The 25,803-nt window shown below is 42.1% G+C and overlaps 1 protein-coding gene across 1 annotated transcript in view; it reads left to right on the forward strand.

Annotated features, from left to right (window-relative positions):
* Positions 1-25,803, forward strand: part of KIAA1328 (KIAA1328 ortholog) — a 256,258-nt gene that overhangs the window by 153,074 nt on the left and 77,381 nt on the right. The window contains exon 7 of the mRNA XM_032779841.2: positions 24,014-24,702. Coding sequence (XP_032635732.1) covers positions 24,014-24,702 — 689 coding nt within the window. The remainder of the gene's footprint in view (positions 1-24,013; positions 24,703-25,803) is intronic.

Consider the following 25,803-nt stretch of genomic DNA (forward strand, 5'->3'; position numbering starts at 1 on the left):
TCTTTCTTCCTTGTATTCACGATCATTAGCAAAGACTTCTGTTTGCCTTCATCCAGATGGAAGATGCCTTAAATGATTGTCAAGCACTGTGTGTCCCTTCTGTGGATATACACTAGATGCCAGAATACTCCCAAACCGTGAACAGCTGGGGACATTTAGGCATTGGTCCATTCCAGAAGTAATGGGAGAGTTATCCTCAAGAGCAGGATGTCATGTCCTGGGTTATTTGATAGCTCTTTAACTCAAGGCTCTGAGAGATATAGATGGAGCACTTTCTGCAACGGTTGTTCCAAATTCCTCATCAGAATGCTGGATTGGGATCCAGGACATTATGAGGGAGTACAAGCAGGTAACTGTGACATAGAAGCCCATTTGTAGTTCACTACTCTGTGTCAGCAATTCTTGTCAGACCAGACATGTTTAATACACCTCTTGTCATAGCAGCAAAGAGTCCTGTGGCACCTAATAGACTAACAGATGTATTGATACCCATGAAAGCTCACGCTCCAATATGTCTGTTAGTCTATAAGGTGCCACAGGACTCTTAGTCTGGATCTATAAAAGCAGCAAACATGGCTACCCCACTGATACTGTTGTCATAATTTATATCTAAAAGGTGTCATTAAGATATCATTGGAAAACTAATAACTCACTGATCAGTAATATTCTTGAATGATCTATATATGGGTGCGTACCACAAAGAGTTATGAATATGTGCTTAGAATTATGTTCTCAAAATGTGTTTGGTGAGCAATACGTAAGCCCAGTTTGCCCTGAACAGAGGAGCATGTGTGGCCTGTGTGTGTTTGTCTGACCTGCCTGGCCGTCAGGCAGAGACAATGAAGGTATATTTACGTAACAGGTAAATAAAAAGTCATCAGCCTAGCAAGTGGGGGAGATGGCCTGTTGCGGGGTCTGAACCTCAAATGATAAGCAATTGAATTAACTGATTGTAAACAACATTACTGTATTGTGAAAGTAGGGTCTTTTCTGAAAGCTAATGACAACCAGTAATTAGTATCATTTTAAAATGTCTGTATTAACACTATATGAGGGATTATGAATACTCTCTGATGATTATGCTTTAAAGTATGTGACCAAACAAAGGGAGAAACAATGTTTCTCCCAGACAGGAGGAAGGGCAGCTAGCAGCCTGTCTCCGGTGAAATTAAGGTGTGACCAAAAACAATGGAAGCCCCATTTGCCTACAAATCCGCAGGGATATGGGAGATCCACTGGAAGGGAAGAGCAGCATGAGCTCGTCCTGAGTCTGGGGGCAAAAACAGTGAGTTTGAGAAGATATAAGAAGAAAAAAGAAGCTATCTTGGTATCCATCACTGGGGAAACACAAGGGCCAGAGCTATTGCAAGGTGAGAAAAATGGGTCCATCAGCCAAGGAGGTTGAAGTCTCTGGGAACTGAACATAGGTGAGAAACCTGCATAGGCAAAGATCTTTCATCCAGGAAAACAAGAGAAACCAGCACTTTGTACTTTTGTGGAAGGTCCCGACTGGGGGAGAGTCAGCCATGGCTGTGAAGAAAAAAGATTGGTAAGAAATCTACCTTGAACCCAGGCAGTAGCTTGTTGAGTTAAGTCTTAGGCACAAGGAAGCATATCTTACTTTTATTTGTTTGCAGCCATTTTGTCTTTATCCTTTGTATTTGAACTCACTTAAAACCTGTCACTTTTTGATCGAATATATTTGTTCTACTTTTAATTTAAACCCAGTGTTTGTTTGGATTGAAGTGATTGTTAATGCTAGTTAGTTATAAGCTATGCTTTTGTCTCTTTAAAGGAGCAATGGACATTATTAATTCTCTGCGTGTTCTAGGAGAGGGCTGAAAACTTCAGCGCAGATGGTTTGGGGGAAATGCGAGACTGGAGATGTGTTGGGATCGCCCTGCAAATAGAAACTGAGCCTGGTGGAAAACCGTGTGTGGCTGTTATGTTGTAAGCAGGCTGCTGAGGTCAGAGTACAGAACCAGGGCTGTGCACACATGCTCAGGGAACTGCATGCTTGTCTGCTTGCTGTTGATGTCTGGGCTGTGAGCCCCAGTAGCAGAGCATTTAAGACACCCAGGGTTACAGGGCAGGTGGTGAGATAATCTCCATTGATCTGATTTGCACCCCGGAACGTGGCAGTGATATAATTGTTTCATGAGCTGCAGGCTCTGGCTACATTTGCACTACCAAATATAATGGCAGATCTTTGGCACCAGTGCAATCACTAGTGTGGACAGAGCTCAAGTGTCCTGAACACTGTGTCGTCAAGTACTGCTGGAAAAGCCTGAGCCATGCTTACGTTGGCACTTGCACCAGTGCAGCAGCACCAGTGCTGAAAATTAAGCATGGAATTTGCCAGTGTGGCTATAGCAGCCATGGGAAGAATGTGCCAAAGGCAAGCATTACTTACTTGAACTCTGAATAAAAGGAGAGCCCAGAAATGGTATGTCTGTTTGCTGTGGGTATCACAGTAATAGTGGCTGCAATATAGTTAGTTGCATTGATGTCTGTGTACATAAAGGATCCTTGTTGTTTTGCATCTCAACTGTAATTTTGATTCATGTTAGAAGGAAAGCTGACGTTCATTTCAACCGTGATGCATTTTCAAAAGATCACATTTCTAAATGAATAGTTACATAATGCACACAGTTAGTTTGATTCGTCAGAAGTGCTGAGCACCTGTAGACCTCATTGACTTTAATAGGAACTGCAAGTACTCAGCTATTCTGAAATTTGGGCCAGATAGTCACTAAACAATAGAGAAGAGGGAATGGGGGAGGTATGATGGTCTCTAGTGATAGGAGAACTGAGATGCCAACTCTGGCACCGACTCCCTCTGTGGTTTTGGGCAAGCTCCTTAACTTCTTTGCCTAAATTTCCCCGTCTGTAGAATGGGGATAATAATACTTAACTACCATATCGGAATGTTGAAGGGTAATGTTTATAAACCATTTTGAAGATTAAAAGTGCTCTGGAAGTGCTATGTATTATTACATGGCTCTAAGATAAAGACGAGAGAGGATTTTTTTAAACCAACCAGTAAATAAACAATTTTCTTTTAAAAAATAATGATTTTGTAGACAGTCTTTAAACAGCATCTGATGCCTCAAAGAAAACTTTGGGGAAGCACTGTATTTGGAAAGAGTGCTGCTTCTGGTATCTTATGTTTTCTGTATTTTCTCTTTCTTTGTTCTTTTGTTCTCTATTATGAAGGATATTTGCATGAAAACAGGCTCTTTGCTTCCTAAGAGTTCATCTGCTCCCACTGCTTATTCCCTGCCTGGCCATAATCCTCTCAAACTGTGGCAGTGAAAATGATTATGATGTCAGGAGTATGACTTCAGGTGAGAAATAAACAGTAGGCACAGGTGAACTCTGGAGAAACACAGATTTAGTTTTCATCTAGCAATCTTTAATAGTAAAAGAACAAGGGAAGAGAAAAACAGACTGTATTTGTGTGTGTACATCTGTACAATGTCTGATGTGCATAAAGAGAAGAATTTCATTGGATTTTCAAGCTAAGTTTTTCCTTAATCATTAACTGTTTTTAAAGTTGCCTAACCCTCTCTTATTCTCCGGTTCCATCTGTGCTAAAATTACAACAATGTAAGAGCATCCAGTTCCAACACGATTAAGGCACAACAGTTTGTTCCTGTGTCCAGCAGGAAAATGAATCTTAAAACCATGTTAATACAGTTCTGTATCCTTGGCTTCTTTAACTAGATCACAATGAGGTTTGATTAAAAAGTCAGGCTCAAACTGTGGGGTATAAGTTTGCTAACTGTGTCCACCATTATGGTTGCAGTTTTATTGTTCTCCAAGCCTTATTGTGGCAAGGAGAGGTTTTTGAAGTTGGCACAGGTCTCATGTTTGAGTTTTCTTCCTCTTGTGTTTAGTGTTACTTTTTTTTGCTCCTGACAAGATCTTATTTTTTGGAGACAATTTCTTATAGTCTATGCTGAGTATCTCCTTTTGAAACTGAAATTCCTGATCTATAATTGGAGTCTGTGAAGATAACTAGCAAGTAGTCATTTAGCTTAGCATTGACTAGTAAGAAAAAGATATCCTAATATTCTATGATTCTGTGATATGTACATAGGTAGCTTCACAAGTGTGGAAAGGTGATTGTGGGTCTTGTATTTCTAGGGAAATTACTGACTGCCAGTGCTATCAGTTTAAGGCTAGTTCTTTGCCAAGGCAGTGGAAGAGATTGTCAAGCAGAAACCGCATCCAGGAAAAAGCCTATAGACTTCCCTCTTGGTAACTGTTATGGTGAAGTTTGCCCATTCTGGTGGATAGTGTTATGGACATTAATAATTGTAAACATGCATGCTGAAATAAGAGTAATAACATGCTATGCTTTGGAGAATAAGCGCATCACCTCAGGGGAAGGAAAGAATTTCCCTCTCGTGCACCATCTCACAGTTGAATACATACAGAGGTACCATGGATTTATTTTTAAATGCTTTTTTCTGAGGCATCAGATAAAGGGCTTCTGATGTAGAGAGGAAACTAGACTTAAGGAATTCTTGTTCCTACATCTTGTGAAACTGAACTATCCTGTGTCATGACAACTGGTGCTTGGTGTGGGGAGTGTGAACAATTTCAGAGCTCTCTGGTGAACTCCATACCCTCATATTTAAAGTTCTCCAGTTCCCGAGTTTGATTTTGAAGTGTTTGCCACCTTCAGAGAAATCAGGTTATACATTGTTGACTTTTTCCCATGGAATTTGATGCTATTTTCTTCAGAAATCCCATAATTAAAATTGGTAACTTGGCAATATTTTTATTACAAGCGACTCTGGGGAGATATCAACATTAGATAAACTTATCATAAAATAACCATGCACCCTACAATGTTCTGACACATGTAATGCTACACAGTGCCTCTAGTTCCTCAAAGGCTCTGATTTTTTTATAGTATTATCTCTGTTCATTCCCTCTGGGGCACCTGGCATTAGCTACTGTCAGAAGACAGGATACTGGGCTAGATGTACCTTTGGTCTGACCCACTGTGGCCATTCTTATGTTCTTGTGTTAGCCACACCCTGGTTTTGCCCGTTTCCAAGAATGCTTCTTACAGTACACATCCCTCCCCTGTAAATGTGTTAACGGTACTCTAGGAAATGGTAAATCAGCACAAAACTATTAATCTTATCTAGTATAATGAAACAGACACTGATTCAAGAGATCTGATTAGTTTGCTTCTGGTTATTATGCAGACTGGAAGCTGGGCTTGTACCATCGCAACTGTTCTGTCATCTGAAAGAAGAGTTCGAGAATAGACACTGAAATGCTGCCATTTGATCACATTTAACATGTCATGCCAAAAATATCATGCAGCACTGAAACACTTTTACTGGTCACTTAATGGGGTGTTAAAACCCCACATCTCCAGTTTGAGCCTGTAAGTTATTTACCAGGTCATTTAAAAAAAAAAAAACCCTAATAAAGAACCTGAATGTCAGGCATTGGGACTTTAAATAATCCTTAGTGATTTTAATGAGTTGACTCACAATCACCACAGGTTTGTCTTGTTTCATAAGTATTTTGAGCTGGGGCTTGCACTTGTACAGTCTGGTGCCAAGTCATTTTTTGATCTCAGGAGAAGTGTGGAAACTGACTCCTGTTCAGTCTTGCAGAACTGAATCTGTTCTACTTTGTCTGCTCAGAAAATAGCTGCATGACTTCCCTTCATATGAATATTTTGTGATCAAGACAATGTTTTAATTTATACTAGATTGTTAGCTAACAAAGCAAGCCCATTTTAAATACCTGACTGAACGCATGTGAGTTGGTTTGCTGTTCTTTTTGCTCTCTAGAGGTCTGCAACTGTTGGTTTTCCTTCCTTCCTTGCTCACTCACTTCTTCTAGCCACTCACACCTTCATCTTTCTTTAGCTGTCACTTGTCAGGAATCGGGAGACCAGGGTGTTATTCTCTTTCTCTGCTACTGACTTCATGTATAATCTTGAGAAGTCTCTTGTTATTTCTGTCTGAGTTTTCTGTAAAATGGGGTAAAACTCCCATTATCTCACAGCAGTATTGTGAGATGAAACTCATGAATGTTTGTAAAACCCTTTGAGATCTGGGTATGGGAGACAGCATGGGAATTTAGGGTGAAATTTTTCAACTGTTCCCAGCAGTGTGGTCTAACTTTGCTCCCAATGGCATTAATCAGAGTTTTACCACTGACTTTGATTGGAACTGAATTAGACCAGTCTGGAGCACTTTTGAAATTCCCTTCCTCAAGGCATTATTATTCTCTACTGAATCCTCAGCTCAAGAACAGCTGCAGTGCAACTCTTGTGACAAGGTATAAAAAATAATTTAAAATGCAATTTAAAATCTAGCCTAAAATAACTTCTGAATTCAGGAATGGATTTTTCAGACTTTGGCAAGCTATGTTAAGAACAAGTCTTGGGACATTAGTTCAGTCCGTACTAGAACATAGTGGCATCTTTAAAGATAGAAAGCCACCCAAGTTGCTGCATCTCGAGTTGTGCCTTTGGAAAGCTCTGGCATGCCCAACGAGTTTGTACTGAACTGTTCTCTTACTGTGAAGTTTTGGTGCCTGCTTCCAAAAGAGTCATGGGCACTGGTGCCTTCTGAAAGGAAAGGTCTGTGTCCCTGAACTAATTACATCATGCCAAATCCTTTGGGCTGTCCCCTTCAACATGCTCACAAAATGTGCCTATGTAGAGGATTTTGGACCACAGATGGAAACAAAAGGTGGCACTGCAGTGCATTCTGAGCTGTGTCTGGGAACTAGAGACGTTAGTCACACATGACAAAATTAAAACTCGGCACCATTTTAGAGTAGGAGCCAGGTGCACTGCTGAGTTCAGTTGGTTGGTGGCAGATGAGTGGTGAGCAATATGGGTGTGATGCTTTTCATGGTTACCCAAGGAGTCCGAGGTGAATTACTAACACCATACAGTTGGAGAAACCCTGTCTGTGCCCCACCAGGGGAAACTCTCCCCAGCCACTGGCTCCTGGCAGCACTGGTGCTCCCTCCAGCCTCAGCAAGTCCAGCTCTTTCCCTCTGCAGGCTCTCAGTTTACACACCCGAATTTGTTACACTTGAATGCTCAGTTCTCTATCTGCTGATCACCTGCAATGTACACCGATCCCTGGCCTCCATGGAAACCGTGGACCCCAGTTCACTGGTTTCACTCAGTTCAACACTCTTCATAGCACAAGGCACTTAGGTTGCTAGTAAAACCAGACTGAAGTTTATTTAATTGAGTTTGAGGTAAAGTTTACAATAAAAGCAAGTATAAGGATTTGGAAACCCAAGGTTACAGTTAAAAGAAAAACACAAACCACAATCTATAGCCTATGCTTTTTAACAAGTTACTTTCCTGTGTAGTTCTTGCAGTGCTTTTCCAATTCAGAGAGCTGGGCTCCAATGTTCATGAGACAACTCCTGCTGACAGTCATTTCTCTGTAATGGATAACCACTTAGGCCATTTCTTCTCATGTATTGTCACACACTATTGTTTCTTAGCCCAGGGGGGCCCTGTTCTGAGAACTCTCCTGGGGTTCACTGGCCTTTGTAAATCTCCTGCTTGCATCAAGTCCAGGCAGTAAACGGAGATGTTCTCCACAGAAGTTCATTGTTTTCATGTTGATTGGGTCAGCTTGCAGATTACCCCTCTCCTCAGCTGATAGGTTTCACTCCCAACAGATTTGGAGCATAATATCCTGCATATTACAGAGCTCTAAAATTGTTTCCAATACAAACATCTCACAATAGCCATGACAATCAGCTGGTTCTTAGCTTTTGGCAGAGACCACATACAACCCCCTTCGATACAATATTAAGAAGATGGTTGGGCATAGGGATAATGTGCCTACGTCTGTCTGTGTTACCATAGGGGTGCTAGATCTGGTCATTGCCTAATCATGCCTGTACATCTAGTGTCAGCCCACAGTGCCGGTTATAGAAATAATGTAAATTAAGATTATGAATTTTCTTTTCAGTAATCCTCTTTCAGTAGTGGATCTTGCTAACCATTCATTTCAACCACTTTGTACACCAGCCACTTTTTCAGACGACATCACAAAATACACATCTTGCCAATCAATCTTACTGATATTGGCTCATACTGTTGTCGCAATATCCAGCGTTCTGCAAAACATCTTGCGACTGCTTCTGCCTCTGCTGTAGACTGATTATAATCAAGAAGTGCCAATCGAAAATGTGTTTTGTTCATTCAGATATTTAACACCTTGGCGTTTTTATGTGTTTATATGCAGCAGTAGAGGTTACCCTACATCCCGTAAAATAAACAGGCACATGCAGCCATCCCCAGAGAAAAGTCTACATGCCCCATTCACAGGCGTGTAAATAGTTTTGAATGGGAGCTATTAGTTATACATTCTCTTCCTGTTTAAATCAGACTGAATTCCTGCACAGTCATGAAGTAAAATCTTGATTTGGATAAGTAATGTAATGTTTCCTATTGCCATAGTGCCTGCCAAATGTCTCATTAAATAGGTGTATGCGCTAATTGATGAGCTACTTACAAGGAAAGACTGGAGGAGGAGCTAACTTCTGAAGTCTTCATCTCCAAGGGTGTACCAGTGGTGGGACTCTGCTCAGTCCAGCAAAGGCTATCTTGTTAGCCATTCCGACTCATCCAGAGCAGTGTCATTGCAACAACTCACTTCACCACCTCCTGCCTACACATACACTTACGCTATTTAGAGTTTCTAGTGTATGCAAATGTTTCCTGTGCTTCTGTCATCACAGTACTGGGGTTTTTTAGTTGGCATTCTTTCTTCAGTTTTGTATCACATCAGGAGTGTTCATCTTTGGATTCCAGGCACTTCTTTACCTTCTTCCTTCTTATCTTAGGAAGAAGTTCATGGTCACTTAGACTTCGGAGCATTAAAATCGTTAGCATTTTCCTGGAATACAGCATATATACTTCTTTTTCGAGTGCATGCAGCTGTGGATTCTGCGTAGGTGTATGTGCAGAAAATTTTAGCCTAGCAGCACCTGTAGGAGACCACGCTTGTGCCTCATGCTCATAGCCTCTCCCCCTGCCTCAGTGCCCCTCAGTTCCTTCTTATCACCCATGGCTGGAGTCAGAGCTCTGTGTGGTTCCTAACCTCACAACCTCTCTCTTTCTTAGCAGTTTTTTCTAGCTGTATGTCGTTAATCAGTACCCCTCATATAGTGTTTGTTAGCTGTAGTTTAAGTAATTCCCTGGTGATGCCCTCACTGGGGTTTAAACATTGTTCATTATATGGGGGAGCGATCCCCAATAACGATCCCCACATGCGGTGCTTGCTGTGCTTAGGCGAAACCCATGTCAAGGAGTGGTGTTCTGCTTGTGAGTCATCTCAGGAGAATACCTGGGTACATCTACTAGAAGAAGAAGAAACAGTTACTTACCATAAGTGTGGCTCTTCAAGATGTGATGCCAACATGTATCCCACGATCCTCCGTATATCCCCTCTGCAATGGTGTCAGGTCCCTGGGCGTTTGATGGGAAGGAACTGAGGGAAGTTGGGGCAATACTGCCTCATAGCCCCGTCCCCTGGCTATTTGAGCATGAGGCATGAGTACCACTTCCTATGGGTACTGCTAGGCAAAATTCTCCAGCTGGGTACACACATACCTAAACGCAGTACATGTCTGTATCATGTATCAAAGAACCACAGTAACCATTTCTTTAAAGTCCACAGGGAGGCCAAGTACCATGTTTCCAATTTAACTGGTTGCAAGAGCTTCATCACTTTTCCTTTGCTTAGCCCATACTCAGAGGGCTGGGCCATGCATGGTCCCTCCCCCCATGCACTATCCTTTGCCTAGCAATCAAGTTCCGATGAGTTAGTCTTGATCCTATCCTCATTCCAAAGTATTTTAGCATCCTTGCAAACTAAAAAGTGCACGTAAAAAGCTTTACTTTTTCTTGTATGAAACTCTTTGACACTGGCACAGTAAGTCAACCTGTCTTTAACAGAATTACACTGAACTGTCTGCCTCCATGCAATTCTTGTTGTTATTCCTTGGTATAATCGCTACTTGAGGAGTAGAATAGAGGTCAATCAGCTGGAGCCACAGGGATGCCGAAAGCTAGCCTCAGGATACTCCCTACAAATGTAAGATCAAAAGGGCTGTTTACTTTTTATGAATTATTTCCCAGACACTGAATCATTAACAGAATCTAAATGCTGATTGGCTCTATTGCAAAGACATTTCGCTATAGTGAACTCACTTGGGCACAGCTTTCCTATTTATTTTTTTCTTTAAACTGGGAGATTCTCTCCAGCTTTGTGGAATTTCTCTCTCATGTAAATAGCTTTCTACTTTTACCTGTTTCTCTAAAACAAAATCCTTCTGTGTGTGCACGTGTTTCTACCTAAAGACTTCAGTCTTTCTCGTAGCTTCTGATTCCATGATTATTTTCATGGCAAAGAGCTCTCTTGGTCTGTAGCATGTTTCCAAATCCAAAGGAATCGGCAGGGGACGCCTGCCCTTTGGAGCAAGTTGTAGTTTTTTGACGAGGTGGGTTTTCTGTATGTACAGTGGTTGCCATTTAAAATTCTGCATTGGGTAAAACTCATGTCAGATATCACTGAGATGTGTATGTGCCGGCAAATGCCGATGTTTTAATGGCAAGTGCAATAGTAACCTTCACACATCAACTTCTGTCTGCTCATATCCCCAGAGGTGTTTGGTTTCTATTTAATCACAGTAAAAATGGCTATTTAGAGAGGCCATGGTGGATCTGCCCTTTTGTCTTGTGTTTTGGTCAGAGAGCACAGCTTTGGACCAAATTCTGATTGAATTCTGAAGATCCCAGTAGTAGGTAAGAAGGCCTGCCGCCCATAATATGCTAGATCTGCAATTCCAAGAGTAAATGTGTGGGGTTTTTGTTTTTTTTTTTTAAAGATAATATGAAAAAAAGTGAGCTTGCAGGAGTAGATTTGCACATATTTAACACCATTACCATCTACTGAAAAGTTACTTTTGCTGCCCGTGCTACTGGACTTAATGTGCAATCATCGGACGCTGCCTAGGGCTTGAACATTGATGCAATCAGATCTGGAAGGTAGTCAAAGCAAAATGCCTTACAACTAGTTTGATTCACTATTTGGACATATTCTATGAGATTTTCCAACTCTTATTTTCCTATACTGGTAGATACCAATCCACCCTACCCCACGGCCTCCAGTGCCATTGAATAACTCATAAACAGGGGCCAAAAGGGAAATTAGAGCTGGGTGGAGCTAGGAGAACCATGGAACAGAGGTGAGATATGTTGGTCTATCTCCCTTGGAGTAATCAGAGAGTTTTTCTGGTTATTCCTTTATGCATAGATGGATTTTCACTCATTTGGTTACATCCTCATGTTACAACTATCATTACTCTGTATTCTGGCATTCATCTGAATAATTATACCCACCAAGATTCTGATTAATTTTCAACAGGACAAACAGGACTTTGCCACTCCACCTGTCCTTTCTGCTATCTCATTGAACCTCAGGAAGCATCTAAATCCTTGAAGTGCAATTAAAATGCAGTCTTTGAACAGGTGCAAAAGGAGGCCCATGCATGGGGCAATGGTTCATCTTCCTGTCATATTTCAGTGACTGAGGAGTGTCAATAATACGTCTTTATTAATGGTTATCATACGAACTCTTCCCTTTCTCCCTATAGTCTTACCTTTAAAGATAGGTTGCTTCTGGGGCTAGTTTTGAATACCAGGTAAGAGAGGGAAAAGATAATAGGTGATGAATAGCATAACCAACCTCCTATCTCTTTTACTACAGTTCAGATTAGGGACCTATTCTGTATTGTCAGTGTCACAGACCCTTTTTTTTTGGTCTGTCCTAATTTTGTTTAAAAGCACATTGTTAAGGACTTTAATGTGTTTTCAATTCAGCACTTGTAAATTATGCTAAAATCCCTAAGGGAGCCAAGATAACTTATTAAAACCTTGCAAATGTTTTTGACTGCTGCATTTTATTATTTTCTGTTCCGGCAATAGCACAAAGCCTCTGCTGCTGATGGGCGGAGGAATGCAAACCTCCAGGGCCCATTAGACTTAACTTGTTTACTGCATTGATATCTATATGTTAAATGACAAGAGAGTTCAGGTTATTGAATAATTTAAAATTCAGCTCTAATTGGTGTCATACGACCTGGAAAAGGCCATGGATGACGCCAGGAGCATGCTGTGAAATTCTTATAAATAATTCATAAATTAGATCATTCATTTGCCTGGATGTCTTGTTAAATGCAGAAGTTTGTAAGTAATAACTGATGATATAACACCTGTAAGTATTTAGTTCGTATGCTGGAAGGTAATCTACTTTGATGATCTTCTAGCAAAACCTGCCAGAGTATGAGAGTTAATTGCACTAGGGAAAATGCTCTACATTTATTTGGGATGGGGCTTTGGCAAAGCATACAGTGCAGATGTTGCATTACGCATTCTCTATAGCTAGACAACTATTCTGTGTATGCCTATGTTAAAAATGCAGCTCATTCTGCTGCCCTTATTTCACATGAACTCCAAATGCACTGGGAAATGGTAGTGACCTGCTCTGCTCACAAATAGTATAGTTTTTGAAATATTTATCTAAGTCTTGAACTACTGATTCCTCAGTAAAATAAAGGGCAGGGGTAAAAAATTGGAGTCAGAAGATTTTGATTTTCTGTTTTTGTAATGTTGGCAGCACATTGAATGTTAATAGTTAGACCTGGTGCTGTCAAGATTAGTGTGGTGGCATATTTTCCAGTATGCAAGCAGGGTTCTGTATGGTTCTGTTTTGTAAACCAAACATGTTTGCTTAATTTTAATGGTCAGACATCACATTGCCCTGTATTGCTAGCATTGTGGCTTAATAGGCACTCTACTCACAGTATCTTCAGAGACTGAATTTAAAGGGATCTTTAGCTCTCAATCCTGGTTTTGTATTTTTTTCTTGGAGCATTGTATTATTGATGACTGCTTTAATAGCGAGCTTAAGGACAGTTGGCTTATTTAGAACAATGTCATTTTTGAGAAGACTGGTTGCATACAGTACTTGCAAAGCTAGGAAGAGGGCAGTATGTTTGTTGTGAATAATGATGAATGCCAAAGGAGTCTGCCAGCAAAGGCTCAAATGATTGTGAGTCCAGGTTTCTTGCACATCTGACTTTCCAGTACAAACAGTGCTAGCAAAGAGAACTAAAAAAGTTAATTGCAGCATATTTTCCTTATAGCTTAAATAGAACACGTATAGTCATAGACCTACTCGAGCTCCCCCTTGCTGGATGCTCACCAGGCTGCTGTTTGGATACACACATTGGATCCATGTACTTTTAAACTCCCTTCTGTCTGGCTCTGCACAGGTTCCAGTCATGGGTTTTTTCTTTGACCTCTAGGCTCATTCCGTGGGCCTAGACTGTCTCTCTGGTACCACTTCTCAGAGGTGAGACCCTGCAGTCAAGCTGACCTAGGCCCCAAGAACCTCCCAAGACTCCTCAATAACGTCCCAAGAGCTCCATCTGCATGGGTACTATAGTTTATAGTTTAACCCTTTGGGGACATGGGATAGTTGAAGCCAATAAGACAGACTTTTTATAGAAGAATTTCTGTACCAATCACTCTTTATCTTAGACAGCACAAGAGATGTACAGATCCATGCAAAATAATGAAACAGCTATACGCAGTTCTCTCCATCAGAGTTCTCACCACCCTTCAGTGGGTTTTTTGGGTCTTGGTTGGTGTCTTCTGGGGTTCCCAGGTCTCCTCTGCTGGATCACATTCTTCCAGTTAAGTTTTCTCTTCTTGTTCGGTTGTTGAGAGAAAGCTGCTCTCTGACTAGCCTCAGCCTTTTATGACTTCCAGTTCTCACTTTTATGGATCCTCCTGATCAGCCTCAAGTCACCATCCCTCCTACCCCACAGTTGATCAAGGTTTTCCATCAGGTGCTCTGCTGTTCGGTTACCATCCACCTGGAGTCCAGACTTGGGAAACTGGTTTTACCAAACATTGTTCTACTAAGGCAAGTCCTATTCCATTGTTGATGGTCTTTAATGACCATCTCCTTCAGAGGCAGACACCCAGGTACCAGTGCCCCTTTAACATAAGCAGTATGATGCAAGATTCCAGCAAAAGATAGCCATAAGGTATATACATAGAGAGTTCAAGAAATCAAATTAGAATTCATACATAAATGGGTTCCACAAACTATCATAGGTATTCTTTTGCAGTCATATATCATTGCCTATCCATAGCTCTACCTTTGTGGCCAATTTGCGTCTCAGTCCCACCTGTGCAGTCCCACTGAGTTCAATAGGATTACACATGAAAAATGCAGCCTTCCTGGCATCCACACATCATTTCTTTGAATATGGACCATTCGTATTATGCACTTGAATATAGCAATTGTAATCATACATCATTCATGAGGAACACAGCACCTTATCTCCAGCTAGGAAAATAGGCAACTAACCTTTTAAGTTATCTCCCTTATCTATCATAGGTATTAATGCAGACAATCATCATACGATCAAAGCACTTTATAATGATTCATCTTAGACTTTTTGTAATGGAGATTTTAATAAAAGATTGTGCAATAAAAAGAAGAGAAAAGGTAAAGCTGGACTTCAGTAGATCTTACTCATTTATTTCAAAACTTTCATTTTGTACATTCTTCTAGGGAAATTCTTAATAACAATTTCAGAGAGTAGTTCCTTTACAAGACTTTATACAGTAGTTAAAATGTGTCTGTAGTTAAAAAAGAGACTGTGTTAAAATGGCACCAGTTTCTTCCCTACACCTGTTTTCGGAAGCGTGTTTAGAATTATTTTTTGTTTTAGTGACAAAAATAAGTGTTTGTTACTTTTCATCCCTGCTAGGTCTGCAGAGTCGGCACAGCTGAGAGAGTAGAGTATGAGCTGGAGTCTCTTCTGGCTTGCACTTCAACAGTGTACTTGTTAATTTCATTCCAGGTTCAGAATCTATATGTAAAATGTATGTCAGTTATCTTAGTAATGTGTACCAGTGGCACTCTTCAAGATACCATCCTGTGTCGCACCACTCGTTTTGGCTGTCTGTAAGGTTCTCTTCATCTTCAAGTAGTATCCCTGTGGCGGCTCCACTTCAGGTGTGCATATGCCTTCGATTGGAGATGTTTGTTAGTAGAGTCCATTCGGCCCGAACATGTGCCCTACAAATCCTCATGCCCCGCACCAAGGCTGTGTAAGGCTGTGCAGACAAACCGGCCCCAGTTCCTTCTCCACTGCCTTGCCCTAAAATGGACCTGTAGCCTGTCTGCTTCCAGAGTGCCTTGTCCTATTAGAATCTTTTCCTTAGTGTTAGTTTATCTTAATAAGTTAGTTAGTTAGTTTAGTTTTTAGTGATAGGAATGGCTCCCCCCTGCTTCTCCCATTAGGGAGACTTGCCTTTCTTCGGGAATGCATTCCTGGTTCTCCAGGCTTCAGACGTTGCCTCACTTGCCACGAGTCTATCCTGGTTATTGTTGACCACTTCAGGGGCCTCTGTTGCCTAGGAGAGTTGCACATCCCACAGGAGTGTAACTTCTGTTTAGCCCTGAAATCTAGGTTCAGAGAGAACTGAGAGATCAAGTTGAGGCATCTGATGATTGAATGCTCACTTCGCCCTGCATCAGAGTACACCAATTGCTGGGCAGATCTATTGCTCCTTTGGTCCAGGCCCAACATGCCCCTAAGAAGGAGAAGGCTTCATAGTCCTTTAAAAGACCCGGGAAGAGAGTCTCTGACTCACCTCGTAAGGAGTCTGTTCCAAAAAGACCTTGGTCTCCCGCTAAGTCAATGGTCTCAAAATTGTCGACTTCTAGATCCAATACTGTGGAGGCTGCAGGTTCTTCCAGGACCGCCAGGGCCAGAAGCTCCTCCAAGAGAAAACCAAGAAGTTCCTCCAAGAGCAAACACAGCTCTGAGAGAGTCTCAGGATGGACCAAACATGACAGGGACGGCAAGGAGGGACGTTCCTCCAGACAAGTTGCTATCGGATGCACCTCTACCACTGATACCATATAAATTGAAACATCTATGTCTGGCATCCTCCTTGGAGTATTCTAACTCTCAGTACCATCTACTCCCAGACAAGTTATGACATTGGTACCGACATGCCATTCAGTACTCAAAGGACTTAACTGTAGCGGAGGAACCATGGTGTCCATTGATCGTAGGCATCAAGGATCCCAGATACTGAGAGTAGTTCAGTCTCTGGACTCTCATTTATCACTGGTACCACCCAATTCACCACCATTATCAGCTGGGGCTTCTCCACTGCTCTTTGAGGAAGAGGGTGAAGAGGACTTCCATTCAGCCTCTCCTAACCACCCTTATAGGAATCCTTTCTGTGTGGGCCACAGCGATAGAGAGGAATCCAGGACAAGACATCACAAGTGGTGAGAGCAACCCTGGGTGCCAGCCCTCCCCTGTATGGACCCTCCACCCTCCTCCTGGAATGGTCATATTGGGATTCCCTGGCTGCTTACCAACAGCAATGGTCAAGAGCTCCTAATCTAGCCCACTAGGATAATGGGAGAGACAATCTCTACCACCTCAGACCATTTCCCAGCAGGGGAGACATTTGAGGAACAGGAAGCTAGAGCAGATGAGGAGACTACTTCTCAAACCACTACCTTCTCATCATTCCTGATGAAGCAGGAATGCCTCTTCCACTGTCTATGGCTGATGACTTTAAGCAATTCCAAGACCACATCAAGTGCATGGCAGACTCCTTTAAGATACCACTCAAAGAGGTCAAGGAATTGCAACAAAAGTTATTGAATACCCTTCAATTGGCAACATTGATCAGAGTCACCCTTTCAATTAATGAGGTGATCTTGGATTCTGTGAGGGGGGGTTGTCAAATCCTGAAACAGTGACACCAACTTGCAGGAGCCAGGAGCAGGATGATGCCCTGTCACAATGGAGTGCAGTAGAATATCAGAGCTTTCAGTTATAAACTGCTTGAAGTAGTGTTCTTGTCCACTCGTAAGTCTGCAGAATCCTGTTCAGTGCAGGACACCTCTACTGAACAGGTAAACTCTATGCCCTCTGTGATAGACCCAGGCCAGTTGGGAACAGCAGAATAGTAGAAGGGGAATATACTGGCCACCAGCTAAGCAGTTTTCTGTTCCCTGAGTGACCAGAGCAGGGGCTGCTCCAGGCTAATGAGAACATCTGACTCCAATTAACCTGCTAAGAGTCAGGTGAGGCTGTTAAGCACCTGACTCTAATTAGAGCCCCTCGGATGCTATAAAAGGGCTCACTCCAGTCAGGTCACAGGGAGCCAGGGAGCCAGAGGAGAGGAAGGGAGTGCGAGGAACTGCGACCAAGAGGTGTGCAACTTTGTCGCAGCACAAACCATCGAGAACTCATACCTTGAGGAGAAGAACCTTTATGTTGGGATGAAGGACTTGAGAGTGAAGATGAGGGAAACATGGAACAAGGAGACAATTGAAACAGGTAAGGATACCACATCTGTCTTGGCCACATAGGCACTATCTGGACAACCTTGTCCTTGTCCTGCCTGATCTTGTTCATCACTTTTAGAATCAGAGGGCTGGGGGAAATGTGTAATACAGGCCCTTCATGTCTCCAAAAGATGGGTGAAGGCTGTGTGAGCAGGCCAGGAGTGGATGTTCTGACAGCATAGCAGTGTAAAAGGCACTCCAGGCTAGAGAATTAAGGGGAGACAGCTGTTCAACAGTCCAGATTGTACCCTAGGGAATGTCACAGGTATCATTTGAGTTTAATGTGAACCAGATCATACAGTTACCTGCTTTGTTTCCCCCAACACCAGTAACTCAGGATGGGAAGCTTCCTTCCACACATAAGATGACAGATAGGACCAAACTATTCTGGAAGTCTCCTAGATTATTTGTCTTCATTGCAGACAGATATAATGGGTCCGCTGTTTCTACCCAGAGACTATCAAGGTGGATTTCAAGGTGTGTTATCGCTTGCTGTGAGATTGCCAACACCCAGCCTCCTGCTAGGATTCTGGCTGTCTCTATGAGGTCAACTTCTGTGGCCTTACTTAAGTTGGTTTTAGTTGGTGTTGGTCCTTCTTTGAGCAGGGGATTGGCCTAGATGACCTCCTGAGGTCTCTTCCAATCCTAATATACTATGATTCTATGATTAAGGACACTGAATACCTGAAATCTGCAGAACTTCTGTGTGGTCTCCAATACATACTTTCTCCAAATACTATTCCTTGGTCTGTGCCCCTAAATCTGAGACGGCAATGAGCAGCTCTATCTTCTGTACAAGACTCTACACCGAAGCAACCTCCTTCTGAGGATACTGCTCAGAAGTCACCTGAAATTGAGTGCCCATAGGGACACTGCTTGAAGAAGGAAAGGCTACTTACCTTGTGCAATAGTTCTTGAAGATGTGGGTCTCTATGAGTACTCAAGTACCCACCCTTTTGCCCCTCTGCTTCAGAGTTTCCTTAGTTGGACTTAGTGATAGTGAAGAAACTGAGGGCAGTTCACCCTCACAGTCCTGCATAGCCTCAGTGCAAGGCACAAGGATGTGTAAGGCACATTTGCAGGCTGAACGGACGCAGCTAATGAAAATCTCTGATCGAAAGTGCATGGGGCGCATGCACACCTGAAGTGGAGCACCCATAGGAACACACATCTTGAAGAACTACAGTTACTACACAGGGTGAGTAACCTTTCCATTTCACCTTTCTGCATACTCTACCCAATTAATAGTCTCCTCTGTCTATTTCAAAAAACTTCTAAAAACCCACCTATGGAGTCATGCTTAGGATACAGTCTAATGATTATATCACACCGTGTGTTTCTTTTCTCTGTCTTCTAATGTATCATATTGATTAATTTCATTAAAGACAGGCGCTATAGGTGAAATTGAAGTCAATGGGAGTTTTGGAGGAAGTCAATGGGTCCAGGATTTCACCTGTATAAATATACAGATGTTACTAGTTTGTTCTTCAATCATAAGACCACTAGAATTGTTACTTTGAGGAAAATATACCGTTTTACATAGGAAAAAACTCCCTTTGAAGTCAATGGGGATTTGGCCTACATAGAGACTGTAAGATCTGATTTTGTTACTTGTTTCATATAAACAACATAGATAACAATATGCCTACTGTATCAGTGTGTATACTGCTACTGCAGAGCACATCCACAGCTTGTTTTTAAGAGAATTTTGTAGAAATTGGAGACTGTCTGAGTAAGCTGCAACTCGTCTGTGTGTGCATGTGCATTTGTGTGTGTGATGTAGGGCCCAGTATTTGTTTATACTTTATTCTGACTCCCTCAGCAGAAATTACAAGGATTGCAATAAGAGATTCATAGTGCTTCCGCACGTTTTCTGTTATAGCTCTTACAAAATTATGTGAACTGATTTTAGTGTATGTATATTTCTGTGTGGCAGTTTCACATTGGATCGAATCATATTAACTCCATATATCACAAGCAGCAGTTTCTTTTGTTTGTTTACATTTTAGCTAAGGGAAGGTATGTTATTAAATAATATACAGAAAGAATGGGAGAGCTCCCAACATGGGAAAGCATATCTGTTCCATCACAACCCATCGTGGCTCCCATGTGTTTCCTAGGCAATATCTGTTTTAAACTCATCTAATAAAAGTACCTAATTCCTCATGTTCACAATGCAGGAGTGAGTGTGTCTTATAATTCTCTTCCTCTTTCCCTTTGCCACTTTGTCCTGCCCATCACAGGTTGTTTATAGTGTGCCCTGCCCTGATAATCCAACTCAGGTGTGGATGTCACTCTAGTTTTTAAATGGTTGGTGCCATTCTTCTATAGTTTTCAATTTAAGCATTGACAGAAATTAACATAACTTGCCAAGTTGTTGCTTGATTTCCCCTGCCCATCCCACCCAAAATTAGTTAATTTCTCTTACAGGATTGACCTTGAGTGGCCTTTAAAGCCATGTGAAACTGGAACCGAGACTTCCACGTAGTACTACAATCTCAGTCCTCTAGAGAAATTAAAAAATACTGCTTCCATTCCGTGATATTCATGAGAATCCTCCGTCCCCCGCAAGCATGCGGTAACTGTGAAATCACGGTAAAGCTTCTCTGGCTTGTTATGAAGTATTTAAATATCAGTGCCTTTTCTGAGACCATCAGGGCAGATTTAATGGTGACCAGGGTCAACAAATGCTAACTGGGACCTCCCTTTTGGGGTCTCGAGGGACTTTTAATCGAGTCTCAGTCACGAAGTTAATTTGCAGTGTGGACCTTTATCCTTAAATCTTCTCCTGGCAATTATTTTATACCATCCCTGTTCATGTACTGAGATTTCTTAACAAACTTTGGTCCCTTTAGTCAATAAAACAAACTGGTAAAATAAGGAAATCTTGGGGATTTTATTTTTAGGGATCTCCTATTTTTTTTCCTTTTCCATTTGGCTTGAAGACTTAAGGAGGGTTGGATATCGTTCATCAAAACCTCAGAGCTGTGGCCAGGCGATTGTTTGAGAGCAACTGCATGCGCTCCCAGTCCTGGTCCTGAGCAGTTTGGGAACCAACCCAGCTTGCTGTCCTGTTTCCTCAAGAGTGCCCTAAACTTGGTAAGGTGAGAAGTGAGATGTTACTCCTGAGGGAATTCTGGGCAAAAAAATTAAATATTACAATATTTTAAAATTCTGCAAAATTCTCCATATTTTATTTGTCAAAATAACACAATATAATCATACCATTTTAAATGATTTGCTGACAAGTATTTTGAAATAAATTACCAAAATAATTGAAAATGGTGTGATTATATTTTTATTGTGATTGTGTTATTTTGATAAATAAAATATACAGAACTTTGCAGACTTTTAATTTTTTGGTGGAGAATTCCCTCCAGAGTACCAAGGTTCTGTGTGGCACAATCTGGGTGCGGGCAGCTTGGTGTGGGGTCTGGATCCGGGGGGAATCTGGATGCACAATGGTTTGGTGAGGGATCTGAGGTGCAGAGGGAACGAGACTCTGCAGGGGAGTCCAGGTGAAGGTAGTTAGAGCTCAGTAGACAGGGCTGTGGGAGTGGGGCTTGGTGAAGTGGGGGGTCAGGGTGCAGCTGGTTGGAGTTCAGTGGGTGGGGATCCGGATGTGGGGGGCTCCTGATGCAGAGGGTGAGGCTCAGCTAGATGAGGTTTGGGGGACTCAGTGGGCACTTCTGGGTGCAGGGGACTCCTGATGTGGGGGGGGAATTCTGGGTAGGGGGAGAGGTCACTGTACAAAGAGCTGCTCCGCCTGTCTGCTCAATCCCTGTGCATTCAGACCTCTCCACACCCAACAGCCCCCCTCGCTGAGCCGAACTCTTCCTCTCTCCAGTCTCTCCCGCCCACCCCCCGCAGTGCAGAGCTTCCTGCAGCCAGGGGAAGTTTCTGGGGCTTGATCTGACCCAACCCCAGATGTAAGGGGGAGGGAGTTCTCCATCTCCGCCCCCCCCCAGCTGGTACTAATGTCCCTGGGTGGCCAGGGCCTCCCCAGACCCCCCCCTCCCACCAGTGATTTGCCTCTCCCCCCTACAGCTTCCCAAACAGATGTGCCCAAACTGTCCAGCAGCTGGGTAGGGGGTGAGTGAGTACTGGTGCAGCTTCTCTTTGCTTCTCCATTTTCTGAAAGGAAGCAAAGGGAATCGGCAGGGGTGGGGCGCATTTTTCTGCTCCGCCGCAATTGCACAGAATTTCCCGTGAGTAGATGTATAACATGTAGCTACAGGATTATTTTATGGTCTCTTCTCCTCTATCCCTTAACATCTTGCACCCCATATTTTATTTGTTGCCAGAAATCCCTTTCTGTGTGGTGTCTAATTTAGATTGTAAAGGACTTTTCAGCTTGGAGAAGAGGAGACTAAGGGGGATATGATAGAGGTATATAAAATCATGAGTGATGTGGAGAAAGTGGATAAGGAAAAGTTATTTACTTGTTCCCATAATATAAGAACTAGGGGTCACCAAATGAAATTAATGGACAGCAGGTTTAAAACAAATAAAAGGAAGTTCTTCTTCACACAGCGAACTCCTTGCCCTGAAGGAGTTGAAGGTTAGGACATCTAACGCGGTTTTAAGAAGAGAACTGATAATAGAGGTGGGAGAAGTCCATAAATGGCTATTAGCATGTGATAGAGGTGATATGGAGATGGTGTCACCTACTCTGTTGTGTCAGAAGGGTGGAGATGGAGCAAGGAGAGAGATCACTTGATCATTGGCTGTTGGGTTCACTCCCTCTGGGGGCAGACTGGCATGGCCACTGTCTGGTAGATAGGGATACTGGTCTAGATGGACCTTTGGTCTGACCCAGTATGGCCATTCTTACGTTCTTATGTCCTTGGGACATGGGAGTGTGTTTTTCTTTGTCTGTAAAATCATCATGCACAACAATGGCACCAAACAAATAACAACAAACAACTCTGATTGCCTTCTGGCAGCATGTTGAATTCTGGTAGGTTGCCCTGCCGGCCCCTCTGACTTCTGAAATAGTTTAATGTCCTGCACTTTTCACCCAGTCCTAGCATCAGACTTTTCTTGCACATTTAGTGCTGACACTAATGCAGATGCCTCCAACTCATTGGGTTTCATGGGGCAAAACATGGCATGTGCGGCTTTCAATCATATGGTGAAAAGTAAATTTTTGTAAAAACATAACTGAAAATTATCCCTTAAATACTGATATTTGATTATCTACATTATTTTATTTTCTGTGAGGCCTACAAGAAACTTAATATGAAGGAGCCGAGGGGCAGTCAAATAGAGTTGATATGTTGGTTTATATAAAGACTGTAAATAATGCATACAAAAACTGTACATAGTTGGATTAGATCCCTCTTCATCTCTTTTTATGTTGCTTGCATTCTTAAATCTAAGATCTTTGGGGCAGAGATTGTCTTCCAGTGCATATGGACAGCAGCTAATCTCATTGTGTGTGTTATCAGAATACAAATTGTAGTTTTCTGTCCATCAGTGACCAGCAAATTTCTGCTTGCTTGCTGCTGCTAAAGTAGTTTGTTTATCTTTAGCAAACCTGGCTTCTGCAAGTAAACACAATTAAATCTCTGACAAAGAGCCTGAGGGCTGAAACAGAGTTTAAATGCAATATGTTACTGAAATTAACGCACACATCTTGGAAAAGTGATTCACTGCTGTTCTGATGTGCACAGCAACACAAAGGCTTAACTGCCGAGACACACCGCAGTGCAAGGATACTGCAGGATATAAGCAGGATTTTGATGTCCCTGACATAATAGCCGTGAGTATAACACACCCACTACGAGTTCACTTTTCATTGGGATGACAAATGTGAATTACAGCTGCTTTCTTTCTGCAGAGTTTTATCAGAGTATAATCACTTGCCCAACTTAATTGAAAAATCACTTACATTTATAGCTGAATTTAAACATGTTTTTTTATTTAAATGACAGCTTTTGAAGTAGAACCATATTTTACGGAAAGTGGTCGGTTTTTATCTGTGTTTCTGTAAAGACATTTCAAAAACTCTCATCAAATTTCCGGCGGTAAGTAATATCCCATTCAGCGCAAGGTGAAATGTTTTACATCAAATCTCCTGCTGTGTAATGGCCAATCAAAGAGTATTTATAGTGGCTGAATGGATTTTTTGGCTCGGCATTCAAAATTAAACATTTTCATACATTAACATTTAATGTTTTTTGCCACTCTTCAAGCTGATTTTATGTAACCCTAGGTACTCACAACTACTTGGTACTCTGAAGCTACTTGTTTATGCTGAGGATCCTGCAGACAGTAGTTTCATATTTATTGTACTTGTGTACACTGATTGAAATGTAGATTTGATAGCAGGCTTATCTCTGCCTTTTGATAAACATTATATGAGTCTTGCTAGATGTCCGTCAGCACAATGCATTGAATCTCCCAGTACTGGTATGACAACTTTATTCTGAGAACTGATGAGGAGAAGCAAATTTTGCTAAGGAACAATACAATTTAACATAGAATGTTTAATTTTGAAAGATGATAGCTTGTTTCTCTTATTGTAGGTGTCCAACAAGAAGAGTCCATGCCAGCTACCACCTTTGGAACTGGATGGTTCTTATTTAAGTATAGTTAGACCACAAACAAGAACAATATACCAGAACAATAAAGTGTCACAGTCTGGAAGTCCAGCCCTGTTTTCAGTACGTCCGCACTGTAGAAATAATCATGCTTATGAGACCACAGCCCACTACAACCAACAGGAGGTTCTGAATGAATGTCCGGTGGAAAATGGCTTGCACAGAAAATGTAACAATATGATGCTGTCGGCAAAGGAAAGGGGCCCATACCCCACGCAAATGACTCCTGATGTGGGCCAGAGAATGAGTGAATTTCAGAACACTTGTCCTCACCAAATGAGTCATTGGGCTTGTATGCAGCCAGGAAGTTTGGAGAACATTCAGGATAGCCAAAAGGCCAGCCATGTACCCAGAAGATATTCTGGGCCACTTCATGAAACCTGTGATTACTCTAGGCTTTCTCGAGTTTCTGGGATGAATGACATTGTGGACTCTGGATCAAAAGAAACAGAGCGAAGTAAAAGGCTGTCTGAGGAAAGAAGACAGCAGCTTCTGCTGCAGAAAATGGAGCTGGAAGTTGAAAAGGAACGTCTCCAGCATCTTCTTGCTAAACAGGAAGCAAAACTACTTCTGAAGCAGCAACAGCTACACCAATCCAGGCTAGATTACAATAGGTGAGTTTGTGAGGTTTATAGATAGAAGAAATTTCTGTGGTACCAAACACTTACTTGGAGCATTGAGAAGCACAGAGTAAGACCTCCTCTGTGCCCTGAAGAACTTGGAATTTAAACTAGACAATGCTATAACCACGAGACTAGACATTGGACAACAGTTAGGTAAAGAAGAGTGTGAGGACTGTTGGTCTAGAATAAGATAGGAAAATTGATGGAAGAAATTATCCTTGAGGAGGGATTTGAAAGAGGAGAGCGTGCGTTAGTAGACTAGAACAAGGAGTTCAAGGTGTAGGAACAGCATCCTAGGAGGTGCCAAAACCACGGCGGAAGAAAGAATGAGCAGTAAGGTTGAAGTGCTAGGTAAGAAAGGAAGCAGGAACAGTAGAGGGGGATGAGAGCTGTGTGTATAGACTTGAGTGCTGATGCTTTACTCAGCTGTACAGACATAAGGGAAGATGGGGGTTTTCACTCCAGGGACTAAGATGTAAATCAGATTCAGACAATACGCACACACACAACCCCAACTGAGAGTCCAGTCTTGAACTCTGGATGCTGTTTGATGGAAGGTTACCTGAAAAAAAGTGGGTTTAAAGAGAGATTTAAACAGGGAGGTTGTTATATGGGAGGTAAAGAAGAGAGACCCTAGCGAGTGAGGGCCCCATGGAAAAAGGCATGAAAATAAGTGGAAAGAAGATACAAGAGAGATTGTTGGGATGAAGCGTGGGAGGTGCTTAAGCAGTAGAAGGGTTCGTGGGGAAGAGGAAATAAGAATGGCTATGTAGGCGGGTCAGAATTGTGCAGCGTCATGAGCTGAAAATGAGATGCTTTCACTTGATGTAGAAGGTGAGAGCTTACCCTGAAAGATATTTGTGTAAGGGTCTGACAGAGTAGTGGAAAGGGAAGACAGATTTAGCAGCAACATTTTATATAGACTGGCAGCAGGGAGAGGATAGAGATTATTGAAACCACAGAAGAGAAAGTTGCTCTAGAAAGAGGAGATATAACTCAGTTGAATACAAGGATTTTAGTGGAAGGGAGAGGGAGGAATGGATGGAGTTTAGCAGTCTTGTAAAGGAAACAGCAAAAGGATTTGATGAGAGC

This window comes from Chelonoidis abingdonii, chromosome 6, assembly GCF_003597395.2.
Source record: "Chelonoidis abingdonii isolate Lonesome George chromosome 6, CheloAbing_2.0, whole genome shotgun sequence".
NCBI classification, from domain to species: Eukaryota; Metazoa; Chordata; order Testudines; family Testudinidae; genus Chelonoidis; species Chelonoidis abingdonii.